The sequence below is a fragment of the Elaeis guineensis genome, chromosome 16, assembly GCF_000442705.2.
Source record: "Elaeis guineensis isolate ETL-2024a chromosome 16, EG11, whole genome shotgun sequence".
Lineage (NCBI taxonomy): Eukaryota > Viridiplantae > Streptophyta > Magnoliopsida > Arecales > Arecaceae > Elaeis > Elaeis guineensis.
In genome coordinates, this window is record NC_026008.2 from 42128632 (window position 1) to 42146508 (window position 17877).

At 37.4% G+C, this 17877-nt stretch overlaps 2 protein-coding genes across 3 annotated transcripts; one reads left to right on the top strand and one right to left on the bottom strand.

The window, feature by feature from the left end:
* Positions 1-6848: 6848 nt before the first annotated feature.
* On the bottom strand, positions 6849-15040 carry LOC105058971 (cytochrome c1-2, heme protein, mitochondrial). Of its 2 annotated transcripts, XM_010942064.4 has the most exons (8): positions 14800-15040; positions 14389-14458; positions 11969-12186; positions 11403-11682; positions 11235-11306; positions 7517-7633; positions 7343-7408; positions 6849-7233 (listed from the first exon to the last, which is right to left on the bottom strand). In XM_010942064.4, the coding sequence occupies exons 2-8, from the start codon at positions 14446-14448 to the stop codon at positions 7117-7119; spliced, it is 930 nt and encodes a 309-aa protein (XP_010940366.1). In that variant the 5' UTR covers positions 14449-14458; positions 14800-15040; the 3' UTR covers positions 6849-7116. The 2 variants fall into 2 exon arrangements, with proteins under 2 accessions (XP_010940366.1, XP_010940368.1); XM_010942066.4 differs by lacking the exon at positions 14389-14458 and having other exon boundaries at positions 14800-15029.
* A 284-nt stretch (positions 15041-15324) lies between these two features.
* On the top strand, positions 15325-17877 carry LOC105058972 (pentatricopeptide repeat-containing protein At4g33170). The gene has a single exon (XM_010942067.4). It carries the CDS (start codon positions 15435-15437, stop codon positions 17244-17246), a length of 1812 nt encoding a protein of 603 aa, XP_010940369.1. The 5' UTR covers positions 15325-15434; the 3' UTR covers positions 17247-17877.

A 17877-nucleotide genomic window follows, 5' to 3' on the forward strand; every position in this document is an offset into this window, starting at 1 on the left:
TTGGTTCAAGTTAAAGCGAAGCTATAGACTAAGGATATTTAGTTCTAAATAATCTATCATTTATGTATAGTAGAACAATCAATAATAAAATAAGATCTCACCCATTCTGCAATATATAGTTGAAGGGTCATGCTCAATTATCCATTCTTTTGCAATCCATAAATGGTAAGTTATTGTCATTTAGAATTAAAGTATCCGATTTAACCTGAAAGTGCGAAGGATTCCAATTTTTATCGAACTAAACTAGGAAGTTATAAAAGATCGTAGAGGATATGGAACTAAAAAATCTATCCACTCTCAAATTATTTTTTTACATTGATATAAATGACAACCATCAATTGCTAGGCTTAAACACCAATTGATTTATTTTTATTAGTCATTAAAATGAAACAAAATGAACAATAGCAGAGAAATAACCATTTTATCTGATCATGCTAACATCTTGCATTAAAAAAATTTATTTTATGGAGATCAGTAGTCTGTATTGACAAATAATGACTGTTATTAGACCATTGAACAACCATCACAACGAATAATGGCTAAATAATGACCACTCTTTAAAAGTCCATCATGACCAAGCCGCTCCGGTTCGGTAACGGTCCAGCGTTCGAACTGGGAACCGGTCCCAGTGATACAGACGGGGGTCCTCGTGTGGATGGGTCTTGGGTGGGGTTGGGTCTATCCGTCCCGGTGTCCACCGGATTGAGGACGTGTCCCATGAGGTCAGGTTCCACATCACTGCCAAGATGACGTGGCACTGCTAGTATTCCAGAAACCGATCACCACACCAAGAATGGTCGTGCTCTCCGGTTCTCACGGTGGGGGCCACATCCACATGTGGGCCGTATGCCACGAAAACGAAGCGGCTTTGGGGTCTATCCACACTGGATAGGATCAATTGGGAGAGATGTCATGCGTACTTGTTGACTGGTCCAAGGTCAATGCTCATCTATAGGTTTTTTTTTTTTTTTTTTTTTGGCTAAGATACTCCAAATAACCTATAGGTGATTTTATTAGCACTCATTTGATTCATAGGGAGCGAGAAAAATCACATATTTGATGAGAATTTTGAAAGAAGAGAGATAGAAAAATAGTATCTTCGTGAAAATAAGATTCTCATAATTCATAATAAAGAAAAACATATATAAGATACGAAAATGTTCAATTCTCATTATTTAAAAATTGAGATAATTTTTTCTTAAATATGTTCTTAAAATTTTAAATAAAATATATAAAATATTTTACATAAATTTTTTCAGAAAAATAAATGCTCAACCGATTATCAGCTATTCTGAAATATATCATTATTTTGTAATCAACTAAATATATAAAAACTATTTTTTAGTATATCACATATCTAAGTATTAGTTTTCCATCAAATATTTCAGTGAGGAAAATTCTTCAACCAAATGTGTCTGATTCCACTAGCCTTTCAAGGCAAAGTATCAAAAGCCAGTGGGATAATTATGGTGGACCTGAAGGGTTTCCATATGTTAATAGAAGCGATCACCATCTGTTTTTTTTTTTTTGAGGGATTCTATAATCTGAGGGGCGTGGCCAGTGCCATGCTACAGCCTCTCCTCTGTTTCCGGTCATGTCCGCTTTTATATTTGCTTGCCTCCCTAAAGCTCCTCTTCATTATCTATCCTTTCTCCACACGCATCAACCTATCAAGGTCTTATTAGCACAAGCAAGATGGATTCTTTTGATTATAATATACTCTAGATTACTTGTCCATATGTTTCTTGGTGGGATCAAGATCCAAGTCCATGGCATTGTCGTGGTGGAACCATCTTTTCCAGTTAGTCAGCCTCAAAAGAGCAGAATGGGGTCTGGTGTTGGATAATTGGGACATATCTTAAAAGAAATCTTTGTCATGCTAAAGAGCTAGAGGATGGGACTGTCATTGCTAATGCTAGCAGTTTTGTCACTAAGGTTGTGTAGATAGAAACTCTCACATCTCTTGAATCATAACTACATCTAGATAAAATGGAATTGCCTTGAGCAATATGAAAATCTGCTCAAAATATTATAAAATAAATTGATGACTTTTCAAAAAGAATTTGGTGCCTTACCTGATTAGAGAAGGGTGGGAAACAATCTTTTAAGCAGTTTTGAAACAAATAGCTGATATTATCATCGATGTCGAATGCTGCTCGCAGGATTGGTCCTATATTGCTTCCTCTAGTAGAGCAAAAGATTAGAGTTTTTCCGAATTATTCTTGTATTTTGTGATGCTCTCTTTCATAATTATTTAACTTTTTAATGAAATGATTAATAGGGCATTCCATTGATTTGTTTTGGGGGAAAAAGAAATGATGGTGATCTTCCAATTGCTCCTTTATCTGCTTGTCTAGATGCAGCTTATGACATAGAGTGTGACATTCTAAATTGTCTGGATGCAAATTAAATTTTCAATGATGTATGTATGGTCAGTACCAAAACCAATCATAATTGTTATGGATCAGCATAATAAAATTAATAATATTATTTGCAAAATTGATGATGAATGAATTGATGGAACTAAAATAATTTGCATGTCTTACTTGCAATGACTACTATATTAATTGTTATAATGAAAAAAATATAGACAACAATGGTAAAATCAAAATGCTATTTGGTTATGTCATTATTTGCATTACATAATATACATTACCAAACTAATATAAATATTTAAATAATTTTAAAAAAATACTTTAACTAATTGATACTAAGATTATCAAATACTTATAAGACATCATCATTAAAATATCTTGTATATGACTTAATAAGAAACGTTCAAAGCTACTACAGGAGCCGATGTCCAGAAGATTTTATCATAATGCAAGCTCAAATATACAAAAAAAATGCGTTCACAACTTCACATTTGTCTTTTTCCTCTTTTGTATTAATTCAACCAGACGTCTCTATAGTGCGAAATCAATGTGGTGAGGCTGTTAAACAGATGTGTTCAGATGGTTGCAATTATCTAATATTTTTTTATTGACTTGGCCAACAATATTTATTATAAATTAAAAATATATTTGATTAGTTTTAAAAAATATATTTTTTTTATTTTTTTATTTTAAAAAAATAAAAAATAAAAAATAATATTTAATAATATCATAAAAAATAAAAAATTAAAATCAAAATAATTAAAATAATTACTAAAGTAAAAATTTTTTACTTTTCAAAATTTATTTTTCTATTTTTTTTTACTTCCCCAGGTCTAAAACGTCAAATTAAAAAAAGTAAAGAGTCTGAACTCTTCTTCCTCGTCGAGCTCTTTATCTTCCCACCTCTTTCTCCCTCTCTTTTCGCATCCTTCTTCCTCATCGAGCTCTTCACCTACCGTCTCCAAATATTACTCTTTACTTTATAGCAACATAGTTACAAACATACTTTTTACTTTTACTCAATAGTAAAAATAAAAAAAAATAAAAAATATTTTTTAAAAATTAAAAATCAAAAAATATATTCGAACGCACCTTAAGGGTACATTTGGTTAGCCATTAATTTTTTTTAATTTTTAAAAAATAAAAATTAAAAAGCAATGTTTGGTAACATCATGAGAAGTAAAAAGCAAAAATCAAAATAATTACATTATATGCAAAGCAAAAATTTTTTGCTTTCTAAAACTTATTTTTTTACTTTTCCACATCTAAAACGCCAAATCAAAAAGTAAAAAGTCCGAATCCTTCTCTCCCGTTGAGTTCTTCACCTCCCCATCTCCTTCTTTCTCTCTTTCCAAACCTTTCTCCTTCGTCTAGCTCTTCACCTGCAATCCCTAAATATTATTTTTTACTTTATAACAATGTACTTACCAAACATATTTTTTATTTTTTTATTTTTACTTAATAATAAAAATTAAAAAAATAAAAAATATTTTTTAAAAATTAAAAATCAAAAATCAAAAAGTGTAACTAAAGGCCCAAGTTAACCTACCTAATAATTTTTCTTCTATAGCGGGGTCACATTGTCTTGAGTTCACATTGGGTGGATGGTAAAGTTAGCATGCAATGTTACACTAAACCAGTAGCACAAAAAAAAAATAAAAAAAAAAAAAAAAAAGAAAAGAAAAGGAAGAAAAAGAAGAGGAGGAGGAGGTGATTATGGGCTTTATGCTATGATCCATTTGTTTCACTTCAGGAATGATCTTATTATCTCTTCCAGCCGTAGTGGGCACAGTACGCAGCATAAAGGATGGCATCTGCTGTAATTTAAGCCATGAGAAGTGGGCAATGTTACCCATGCATGAATGGATCCCTCTACATCTTCTATAGTTTCGTCCACCATGTCCTTCCCCAATATTTATTGTATGGACTGTGGGTGACGTATTTGCTCAAGCGAAAGCCAGGAGACTGGTAGATAAAAGTAGGCCGGTTGGACCCACTTTTATAGTGCGTGGACCCACGAACGCATTATGGGGTTTGTGCATGGACATTGACACATCCTGATCTTTCTAATTTTGACAAAACAAAAATCTATACGTACCTGCGGGCAAACATGTTTACGTGTATACGAAATCTACGTACATGCAGCATCAAATATGGTGAGGTCTACAGTGCTAGATATGATATTTTTGTTAGCCAGCACTCAAACATGCGCACAAAATATGTAGAAGAAATGAACACTATAATTTTTGTATCATGAAATGGAGTTAGTCTTAGTGGTCTTACCTCTTTGCTTAATAATTGTAGATTAGTAGGCGCCACGTCCCGAGCATTGGAACTTGGATAATTACAGTGCAGATGAATCTCCTTCCCTTTGTTTGGAAAAAAATCTAACATATTTTGTAACAAACAAAAGAGCAGAAGCATGTTTATGCTAACATGTTCATCATTTTTTTTCCTTTAATTCAACGACTAGGATAATTTGGATGGATCAATCTCTGCATCAATCTTGACGAGATATTATCTGCTTTAACCTCTAACTCACAATTGATATGAGACTAAAGATGTCATTCTCCCATAATAGTAGTTCCTTTCAGTCAAAAAAACTGTACGTAGATAGAAGACGGTTTTCACAGACGATGCAAATGTTGCAGTCAAACACTCAGATGGCTTGGATGGATCAGATGAGTTGATCTCTGTATCTGTTTTGAGAAGGTATTGTCCGTTTTAATCTCTAGCATGTCTAGATACTATCTTGGACCATACAATTTTGTTCTATACAAGAGACGTCTTGCAGGAAAAAAGAAGTTCATGTCCTTATATAAATCAAAAACTCTATCCACTCACAATCAATGGAGAACTAAAGATACCATCCTCTCGTAACAACTATAGCAATAAAAGAAACAGATTTATAGATCATTTACAATGCTAAGTGCTAAACACTGCTTAACATCCGTGAACCTCAAACCCTGTGGTGGTATGGCTTATAGCAATACAAGAATAGCATTGGTCCTATCCCAATAACTTTTGATGCTACTCCATTGGATTCAAAAGAGTTCAAATGATTAATCCCCATTTAGGGGGGAGTGGTCAGCTTATGATACTAAAATTTCCCGTCTTCATTTGAGAAACGTAGCCCCACCGAGGCCTCCATCTTGGCGGCCAGCTTCTCCAACACCTCAAGCTTTTTTAACAACAATGGATTGGTGGATAAATTTTTAATTAACAGCAAAACATGGGTCAAATGGAAGGCCCCACGAAATCGCATTGATGTGAACTGGATTCCAGCGCTTTCTTAGCTAGCATTCAGGTTGGTGTAACCCCATCTCCTTCCACCGGAGCAATTGCTGCACGTTACTCCATGATCACCATTAAATTACCATCCTCCAAACCAAATACTAGAAATTATATATGGTATCCAAAAAAAATATGAAGAATAATAATTTCCTCGAGGTTAAATGACAAGTGAAGAGATAAATGAAAGAAGCTGAATTATAGTGCAGTTTTCTGGATTCATACCTCCAATGTCTGATAATATCCATGGTTTTGATGCTAGCCATTTGATGATATGCAATTAATTTTTTTTATTTAGGCTATAGTTCTTTTTATTTTGTTTACTTTTGTCGAGTAATCATAGGAAACAACTATGACAATTTTGTGCACACGGGAAGTGATGTCCTGAATATTTTATTATGCCATTGCATTGCCGTTCACACGCATTTTAGCTTATTTTACTGGGGTTGTTTTGTTTTATGGATTGCTTTATAAACTATGCATTATTATATGTCCTTAGCGTCATTCCCGGGCTATCGATTTGAATAATTTTTTTGGCACTTCGATTATTTTATTGGATTTGGATTTGAAGAAGTTTCTTAAATTCAAATCATGCAAGAATAGGAGATAATAAAGAAAAGGGGAAGCTTGGAGAGGTTGAGTGTGAAGGCATCATCGTCCAAAGATAAGTTAATAGGTATGCGTGTTTCTCTGTCCAAAAAAAAGAGTAATATATGTCAGATGGAGACAATGGGGTCGGTATCCATTGATTGAAACACCACCGGAATTAAGTAATATAGCAATCAGAGATGACATATTTCTGTCAGCATAGTTATCCTATATCTACTTGATCATCCATAAACGGAGAAAGGATGGATTGCTCAAAAATCCGTGACACCGACAATCATATTATATTGCACTATTACCACCAGAAAACTTTTTCACTTGGTAAACGGAAATGGTAGAAAGATTTTGTTCCCTCCATGAAAGATTTGATGGCCTTCACCACCTCAACAAGCAAAATTAGGAGCATGCAGAGAAAAAAAAAAATTAATATTCATTTTTATTCTGTTCTTTATATTTCTGCCATACACTCGCCTGAGCATTCTTACTTTTTCCCCCACTGCTAATGTTTCTGGAGCTTCGTTATCATCTAAAATTCTGAAACATGCAACATCACAAAAATTTTTCTGTTCTATAATCTTTTCACACAATGTGACAATAAAATTTCTTAAAGATTTCAAATCTTTGGTTTAAGGCTGTTACCAGCCTTGAAAAGTCAAAATTGTAAAGTTTAAAAGAAATAAGATGCTCTGTATGCTTGTTTCTCCCAGATTGAGGGAAACAGAGTAAGGCAAAAGGAAAGAGTATTGCGTATGATGGGATACCATCCCAATGGCAATTGTACATTGCCCAAACTGATTATTGTCATCTCCTACAAAAAATGATAGTCTTAGCAAGGCCAGGGAGCTCAGTTGACAACATCAAGGACCAGTTTGCGCGACTTGAGAACAGACCACTTCAAGCGACGGTAGTAAGCAGCTTGCAGTAGAGCAAGTGACAGTAGAAAAATCCATTTGAATCCCATCTACCAAAATGACATAAAACAATGCAATAAGAACTCGAAGGTAATGGAGTAGATGTAGGTGAAAATCAAGAATTGAGGACAAGCATACGATCGGGCAAATCAAGCTTACCAGTTTCCTCTCTTCCATCTCAGGCTCTGCTGCCCATGATAAAAATGAGACGACGTCCTTGCCCATCTGTAGTAGCAGTAACAGCAAATTGCTCAGCATTTATCATTGCAACTTAACGTAAGGTATCAGAAAGATAATAAGTGAAACACAGATAAAAATTTTAGAAAAGAATACCCGGGCTTCAGTTGCAGGTGTGCCATCTTCATACTCAACGGCTCCATCAATAAGCATTTTGGGCATAGCTATTGCGCCACCAGGAAAGTATGGGTTATAATGTAAACCCTCTCGAATCTGTGTTTCCAATTAAGAGATAACCCAACAGGTCAAATAACAGAGTAGGAGTTAAACAAAAGTTGTATGCATACTTGGAAACTAAAGAGGCAATCTGGCAAAAAAAGAAAGCAAAAAACATCATGGCTGATCACATAATTTATTCTACAAAGCAAAAATATTACATTAGCTTTCTCCATGATTATCAACAAGTATTTGTTAAGACCGGGATCATATCATAAATGATACAGGGGTGAATGATCAGATCATAAATCTTAAGATTCTTTCTGATTTCTGTTAAACATAAAAGATTTGGTTGAAACAACATGAAGGTAATAAGAAGAATAATTAAATTGTGATTTGAACAGACCATGAGAATAATACCATTATATAAGTGCATAAAACAGTTACTTTCTGACAATCATAAGCTCATAAATACAATGTCCAAGAAACACTACTTGTTGATTAATTAATAGTTTTATTTCACCAAAATGTCTTATTATAAGTTGTTTTCAAAAAATGTATATAAACATAGCCTTATTGAACCTTATTCTCATTCGAAGTTTGAGGGAAGAGATTTTAGAAAGAATTGAATCATTAAGAATGGCAGAAGAGATGACTCTAGGTCGTACTTCCAAAACAACTAAATCTTTTTACACTTGATAGTTGAAAATTTAAAGGAGATTGCCGATTTGATGTTTTGGAAGTTTATCAAGGGCAAATTGCTCATTGCAAAAGTTAGATAAATTAATTTGTCTTAAAAGATGAATATCCTGATAGCCCTTTTTTTTTTTTAAAAAAAATAAATGTATATATATAAAAGGAGGCAATGCCTGTTAAAAGTTTGTTACACTATGTACACCATCATACAAGATATTAGCCAAAAAAATTTGAAAGAGAGTAGTGATCGGTGATACCCCGATAGCTTTAGAATGCAAACACAACCTAGATTTGGAAATTATCATCCAAAGTATTGTATGATCCAAGATCTAGATTGTAGCCTACGATCCAAATCTGAATCTTGCCATCCATACTGATCCTGATACAGAGAGCTGATCTGTATCCTTGAGAGCCATGTTGATATGGACCATTTCATCAGGATTGTGGATTGTAAGATCCTAACAACAAAGGTGCACTCTTCCTATCATAGCGTTCTTGCATGTTTTATGTAGGTATGGCCTTATACAAAGGTGCACTCTTCCTATCACAGCGTTCTTGTGTGTGTGTGCGTGTTTTTTTTTTAAATTGTGCTCATTGTGCTTTCATTAGAAGAATTACTGCCGAAATCCATTGATTGCCAGACCGACCCAAACAGGTTGGTTCAGTCTATACTAAACCAACCAATGCCAAGGCGTAATGGTTCATCCATATCACTCGGTTTGCTTATAATCTTTCTCCTCACCACTGCAGTTCGACGATTCGAGAATCTTTGAAGCTTTCTCCTTCACTCTCACTCTCTCTTTCTCCACCGGCAGATCCTTGTCTCTTTGACCAGGACCCTCCCCGATAAGTCTCTCTCTCTCTCTCTCTCTCTCTCTCTCTGTGCCAGACAACATAAACTGTCGAGTTCGAGGTAACCCTCTTCGATGCAAAACCCTCGCTAGTAACCCTTTTCGACGTGAAACCCTTTCCAGTAAGCCTTCGAGACTCTCTCCACCAAACAATCCCCCCTCTTCGGTTGCGAAGCACTCACAGGTTAGCCTCCCCCTCTCCCCCCCCTCTGCCATTCCTTCCTCCCTCCCTCCCTCCCTCCCTCTTCTTCTCACTCCTTCACCCTCTCTCCCTCCCTATTTTGGTACACCCTAGGATAGCACCGTACATGACCATACCATACTGAACTGCTTGCCGGCCAGTTGACGCCTTGATATGAATTCGCCGAACCTTGCTCAAGACACCCCATAAAGATAAATGCTTTTAGGTCATTGCACATATTAACTTTCTACATAAGACAAGTTGTGCACCAGTGCGACAAATAGAGCATTGCTTCAAAACTGAGGTTTGAGACTCGGAAGCCAGCACAGACTATTTTTTATTACAATTTACCTAGGAACAGATTTTCAAAAAACCCATTCTATTTATGGTCTACTTATAGGCATGTGGCAAAGCATACATCATCTGGTTCCATGTCCATCAATCATCAGTTCTTGTCTAATTGCTGAGGACTTCATTACAGAGTGAGGAATATTCACAATGAGCTCTAAAGAGATATTCAAGCTATTAGGCATACGACAAGACAGACTGGCACAAACAAATCCACATGCTAAACAAAATATAGATCCTGGAGTTCAAACTTAGCTGAGTTTTGGCATAAATGTGTGACTGCTGGTGATGAAAGTGGTGCAACTAGCATGAGCAAAATCCAACAAGGAGGAACTGAGGATCTCATTTGCTTAAGAAAGTATTCACCAAGTATGGTTTCCCAAACAAGGAGTTGAACAATTGGAAGGATGCGAATATCTGATAACAAAGCCTATCTTCATTTGGTATATGTAATGAAAAATGTCTTTAGAAAATGGAATTTGTGAACAAAAGTGCTTCTTACAAAGTCAGTTACCATGCAAGCAGGTACATCATCAGGTATTCGGTCATAAGAAGAAAATCCAAGTACAAAGCAAAGAAGCAACAAATTTTCCAAACGAAAACCATTAGATAAAAGGAAATAAACAAGAAGGATCGAGCAGTTTCAACAACATCCAAAACCTCTCTTCTGAAGACATGGCTCAGGTTTGAAGTGGTAAAGAAACATTGATAAGACCCTGATTTTGTTTAATGCTTTTATTAGTTAAAATAAAGATCAATTATTGCTGGCTAATTAAACTATTAATATATGATGTAATAAACAAATTCAGAATTTCAGATTATGTTAACAGAAGCCAAAATTTCCTAAGCAGCAGAGATTTAGGAAAATTTCAGAAGAACGTCAGGGATTAGGAAATAAAAGAATAGTCAAACACAACATAAAAATAATCGAATCATCTTGACAAGTAAATAAAACCAAAAGTCATCATAATAATTCGAAAAGTACTTGAGCAAAGTGTGATATGTTTGTAAACATCACTGGAAAATCATAATTCATCAAGCCAATGTACCATTCTTGCCCAAATTTTTGACAGGTTACATCAACTTCGATTTTAGAAAGCAACAAGCCAAGCTCGGATACATCCCACAAGTGCGTGCGCACACACAAACATGTAACAAATGCACGTATTACAGACTACTGATAGTTAGACATACATGGGAAGGAAGAAGACAGGCAAATAACTGCGTACAATATTCGTAATCTCAATAAAATAGTATGTGAAATATCTTCTTGAGAATTAGAGCCAGGAATTCTTACATAATGCAAGTTCAGTAGGGTAACAACTTAAAAGATTTAACGAACATGCAAAGCATGATTGCTCAATGCCTGAGACCTCTTGTGAAAGACAACATAAGTCGATCATCAGGCAAATCACAAAGGTCGATCAAACTTTACATGCCACACATATATTTGTTTATCTATCATATGTTTTGGATGTAATACAAGGCTTATATAATCTAAAAAAAGCTCCACAAAGCAACTGCAAAATGTAAACTAAAGCACATAAGTATGGTAATATAAATCCATAGGCAAAAAAATTACCGAAACACCAGCAGGAGGGTCACGGTAGCCAGTGAGAAGGGCAAACACGTAGTTCTGGCCATCATGTCGTGCCTGAAGAGAGAGAGAGATAGGGGGACAAAAGATGGATGTTGGTTGCACAAAAGACAAAAGATACAGGCAATCAGAATTCACTCTTAGTGATATTACCTTGGTGATCAGGCTTAGGTCTGGTGGATATGCCCCACCATTTGCAAACCTAGCTGCTTGTTCATTTGGATATGGCTGGGGAAAGCGATCACTTAGTTTACCTGGACGAGTAAACATCTCACCTTCATCGTTAGGACCATCAGCCACCTCAATTTCAGCAGCCATAGCCTTTGTCTCTTCTTCAGTGTAAGCCACACCAACAAGATCTCGATATGAAATTAGAGACATTGAATGACAAGAAGCACAAACTTGTTGGTAAACTTGGTGACCACGCCGGATTCTGCTCACATCATTACATAGTTTCTGTTATTAACAAAATGCTAAAAAATAGGACCTTATAAGGAAGTGTATGCCCTTGTAGGTTACAAAATATTACAACATCTGATAGTCATTTTAAGGAGCTTGTTAAAAACTTGGAATAATGTTAGGCCAAGGAATCTCCTCGATAATGAAAATATAACCAGTCTCCTCCAGCACGTAATAAATCAGACTTATAATTTCAAAGAAAGAAATTTATATGGAATAATAACGGTTCAAGGAAACACGTGAATTGGTTATCGTCTTACGATGCATGATCATAGGAACTAAGAATTCCTTTGTGAGGCCAAGGATAGCTGGGGGCTGGAAGACCATGCTCTGCTTCATCAGCAGATGCTACGCTAGCAAAGCTCAAAATACCAGAAACACCAGCTCCAAGTAGCCCTAATGCCCTTAGTGACTTCATGCCAACAGATTCAACAGCATCTTCTTGCTGCAACCGAAATGATGAAAGCAGAGGTGGAGCCTGCTTACAAAATTTGGGAAATGTCAGCCATAAACAACGAAAGTTTTCACATTAAAAATTGATGAAAACAAATAGGGAACCACCACTGTATATCAAAACATATATCAAACATAAGAAGATCCAAACACAACAAATTCTACTGCCGAAAAAACTATATATCTTCTTCCACTCTAAAGAATCTTTCACTTCTCCGTTTACAAAGGGTCAATTGTATAAAACTTTAAATAGCAATTTTCCAACATGCAGATCCTCTCATTTGGTACTCTAATGAATATGAAGCATGGATACTTCCCTAGAGGCTCGAGTTTACCTGATACTGATACATCTTGGATATGGTCGTCCAATAGCACAAACCACAATACAATTTAGATTTGAAATGTATTAGAATATGTCCGGATCACAATACCATAAAAGATTTCACAATAGCATTGGTCATCTTCCACAAGTATTATCATTAGAAAGTTGTTCATGTTATATGTTAAGGATAATTTTCAGTGATCCTTCTTTCACCTTTGTGGGTTTTAAGGTCCAATTCAAATTGGAAAAACAGTGCAGACAGCACTAATACACATTCTCTCAACATAAATTTTAGCACTCTGAATTAAGGGAAAGCTTCCCTTAATTTAGACATTGCGATTTACCTCCTAGCATTTTTGTTAAGAATGCCAAGATGATCATGAAAGCCCCCAGATTCATGTTTTCTTTTTCTATGGCTATGCCCTACACAAAAAGAATGGATTTGACCCTATCCATTACCATGTTAGGAAACATACTTAATCTTAATTCAGCATGAGTAACAGTCATAAGCAAGTTCTGATAGAATCATTGGATGTGTTTATGGATTCATTGGAATTCCTTTCATTTCTCCTATTAAACCAAGAGATTTATTTTGTGCTACTTCTTCTACATGAGGATATGCCCTACTTCCCCTTTCCTTGTTTTCGCCATTGCCTGATATAAAATGACAGAACACAAACTTCCATTTCATTTTTAGCTCGATCACTTATCTGCTTTTTCTATCACTCCCTATTCTTTTATTGTATGACAACCTATAGAGGGAGATCCCTTCTTTCATGCAATGCCTTGCTTTACTCCTAGTTCCTCTTCCATCCCTTCTTTTTCCACCATTGCTTGCTGTTGGTAGTGAAAGTCACTCTCCATTGGGCAATCTTGGGCATGCCTATCAGTCTGTGTGGGCTGCAAACTACCTACAGTGCAAGTTCAGCTGCCAACTGGAGACGTAGGCATAGAAAAGAGCTGGTTTCAGCTGTGGCATCTCTCTCATCTAACGCATCTCTATCAGCTGGGATTCAATGATGCAGCGAAAGAAAGAAATGAAGGTGTAATTTTAAATCGAAATACAGAGGACTTCTTTCCTTGCCACACCACAAGGAGTGTATCCCAGCACACTTTTAGTATCAATATGCTGCATCTCTAACAGTCCCATACAGAGTCATGCCCTTGAGATATGATCCAAACTAACTAGCTAAATTCCTATAGAGTTAATAAATTTGGTATTGTAAATTGACAGGAAGAAGAAAAAAGAGATCAGCCAAGACCAATCATTAACAATTTGCTGAACATACTGAGACTATAAACTTAAAGAAAATACAAATTAGAAGCTGGAAGATGATAAAACTGCAACTTACAAAATCGCATTTTTTCCTATTCAGCCAGCATCTAATGATCTTCTTTAGTAGCATGCAGTCCATCATGTTCCCCAACTTAATGAGACAAAATAATTGACTAGATAGCACACCGTAAGGTTTAATTAGTCAACTAACTAAAAGATGTGTTTGGCGCACAAAATTTTCCTCGCAGTCATACATCCTTCAAAAATAAGAGACAAACACTTGGTATAAATCTAATATACGGTCTATAACTCATCCACTTATGTTGGCTAGATTGGTCCATTTATGTTTTGAAGATAGAGCAGAAAAATAAAATTGTGATGCAGAAAAGACGAGTAAAACTATAGACAACATCAACTACCATAAGTTCCCGCTAACATGCACTGGATCGGCAAAATCTATTCTAACATGACACGGCAGGGAATCTAGACACATTTTCTTTATTAAAACACTTGGCTTCTGCATAACTTAGTTATCAGGCCACTAAGAAAACGCCAAAGAGAAAGAAATTTTGAATATTTGACCGACAAATATTCAAAAAGGACCTGCACAAATAGAAAGATATACTTACCGACGATTGGAATTGAAATCTCTTCCTCAGAAACTGGCTAAAGCCTCTTCCAGCGGCCATCGAATATACTCTTTACCAAAAGTTTTAAAATTTCAGACCAAAAAATGAAAAGAAAAGGAGATATGAAGACTCATAACGATCTAGTGGAAAGCAACAGAGAGTTTCTTCACATGCGTCATTCACAAATCCAAATATAATAAAAGGCACGTAAGATCTGGAGGGACTTTGGAAGGTGTTGGTAAAACGGACCAGACCGAGGGAAACCGGTGGAGGCGATCTCGCCGGTTAGGGTTGGGGTACGGGTTCCGGGGGAAGAGACAGGTGCTACTAGGCTTAGGGTTAGGAATTGAGGAGAAGAGACAACGAATCTCGAGATACAGGAGGCAGAGAGGAGAAGGGGTTGGAGCGTACCGGAAGCGATCGTAGCGCCGGCGGCGGATATCGGAGCTCCGGGAGCTGATATCGGATCGCCGGAGTGGGAGAAAGAACGACCCTTCGCCGCCGAGAAGGGAGAGGGGACGGGAGAGCAGGGTCTGCGCAGTGGAAAGAATAAATAGTGAAGCAGGATGCGATGCACGGAAGACCTTCAAAGTCGCGGGATTAGCAGTCGACGCTGGAAGGGACTTGTGGCGGCGGGTGTGAGAGTGGCTCGTTTGACACGAATCTCAAAGTCTATCGAAAGGTGTAAGGAAAATGCGTTGGACCCGACCCGACCCTCGCAACCCATTTTTTATATCCTTTGATCGCCGTCCAACCTATGGCCGTTTGATTCAGCATGGGCGATTTGGATTTATTCACTGGTAACTAGTTTCGGCCACTGATGGCTTGATACGGTAAAAATCTTAAACTTTAGGATTATTTTTATACCGAAACTAGTGGCAGATCTGGTAATTATCTTAATCCTACGTGTCTACTTGGTCCATCACAGGCAGTCTCCGCGTTTCAAAAAACCAACGGTCATCCCTTCAAGGCCAGGTACCAACTACTAACGGCTTGTGTTTTTTTTTTGGTGACCGAGTGCTAAGGGTTGCATCCCACAAAGTCGAATGCCAAGATGCCCGCTACTTCTCCCACGTAGTTCCCGGACTCCATTAACAATTCCAAGAGCTCTTCTTTGTAGGCTTTACACATCAAACCTCTCGCCGGATGAAGAACACGAAGTCGAGCGACACGCCCATCTCCTCCATAGATGTGCCCAAACCTCCAATCTCCAACTCGGCACCGCCATCCATGCTCGTCTCCTCAAACGCACCCTCCTTGTATGCTCCCTCTTCCTCCAGAACCACCTCCTCAACATGTACTTCAAGTGCACGCGCGATCCCTCTCTACCTCTTCGACTGTTTGATGAAATGCCCCAGAGAAACATCGTTTCGTGGTCCGCTGCCATTGCCGGTCTCGTCCAATGCAACCGTCCAAGAGAGGCCCTCTCCCTCTTTCATCAGATGCGCCGGGCTGGAATGAGGCCCAATGAGTTCACCCTCGTGAGCGCGCTAAATGCCAGCTCGCTTTCTGGCGGGCCAGGTCATGCTCAACAATTATATGCCCAAGTCATCCAGCTCGGCTTCGAGTCAAATGTGTTCTTGGTGAACGCTTTCCTTACGGCGTTGATTCGAAATGGGAAATTGTCAGAGGCGAAGGAGATGTTTGAGAAATGTCCAAATAGGGATGTGGTTTCTTGGAACTCGATGATCGCAGGCTACTTGCAGTTTTCCTACTCAGAGGTGTGGGGGTTTTGGTGTCGGATTATTAAGGAAGGGGTTAATCCGGATGAATTCTCGTTTAGTAGTGTTCTTACAGGCTTGGCGGCGACTTCGAGCTTGAGGAGTGGTGTGCAAGTTCATGCCCAACTTATTAAGTATGGTGTTGGAGATGATGCATGCGTGGGGAATTCATTGGTGGACATGTACTTGAAGAACAGAGATTTGGTTGGTGGTTTCAAAGCATTCAGTTACATGCCTCAAAGAGATGTGGTTGCTTGGACCCATATGGCTGCTGGTTGCCTGCACTGCGGAGAACCTGCTAAAGCGCTTGAAATCACATATCAGATGAAGCTGGTGGGCATTATACCGAATAAATTCACACTATCAACAACACTTACTGCATGTTCTAGCTTGGCTTCTTTGGAAGAAGGGAAGAAGGCACATGCTTTTAGGATTAAGCTAGGAGTCGATATTGATGAATGTGTTGATAATGCGCTTATCGATATGTATGCAAGGTGTGGTTCTATGGATTGTGCATGGGGGGTGTTCCGATCGATGAAAGAGCAGTCTGTTATTACATGGACCACAATGATCATGGGATTTGCACAAAATGGACTTGCTAGGGAAGCTCTGGAAGTCTTTGATCAGATGATTTTAGAGCATGTGGAGCCAAATTATATTACATTCATTTGTGTTTTGTATGCATGTAGTCAAGGAGGGTTTATTGGCGAAGGTTGGAAATACTTCAACTCCATGACATGTGATTATAACATTGACCCTGGTGAAGATCATTATGCATGCATGGTAGATCTCCTTGGAAAAGCAGGGAAAATTGCAGAAGCTGAAGCTTTGATAATGAACATGCCCTTCCGGCCTGGTGCTTTAGTATGGCAAACCTTGCTTGGTGCTTGCCGCCTTCACGGTGATGTGGAGATAGGCAAGCGAGCAGCAGAGCAGGCGCTTGTTCTGGAGAAGGACCCATCAACTTATGTTTTGCTATCTAACATGTTTGCAAACACAGACAATTGGGATGGGGTAGGACAGATTCGCGAACTTATGGAAGATGGAGAAGTCAAGAAAGTGCCTGGAACTAGTTGGATTGAGACCGCATATGGTAGTAATTATCCAATACTATCACAGCATGGAGCTCAAGCATAGTTCAGAAAATTTTAGAAATGCATTCTTCAGTACTTTTGATGATTTATCCATTAAATCAAACATGAATTTTTGGCCAACTTGTGGATCCTGAGATTACTTCTAAAAGGCTTTTGATAAGTTCATGAATTCAACAGCAGATATTGCTAAAAACTCTGAATCAGTTATGTACAGAAGAGGTATTAATCACAGGGTAAAGCTACATAGAGCAGATCATGTTATGTGATCCATTATAAAAGGAGAGTATATAGATTTTCCAACTACATGCAATTTACATTAAATGGAAGATATGGGCAAAGGTTCCAATCACCTCTATCTGCTGGTTCAAGCATCTAATTAGATCAAGAGATGACTCTAGTAAAGGAGAGAAGTTGCAGAACATGTTTATGGCTGTTAATTTACAAAATGATGGAAATAAATGGGAGAATTGTTGGCAAAACTCTACAATGAGAATTGGGAAATGATTTCCCACTACAGCTTCACAATCTCATTCTCATTACTCTGTTGCCTTCCCAACTGGATGATATAGAGGAAGATGTGTCTTCTATTAAACTGTAAGTGCTTCCACTAGCTATCCAGATTGAATTGTTCTATCAAAGATCCCAATAGTAATTGTGTTCTTCCTTTTTCACTA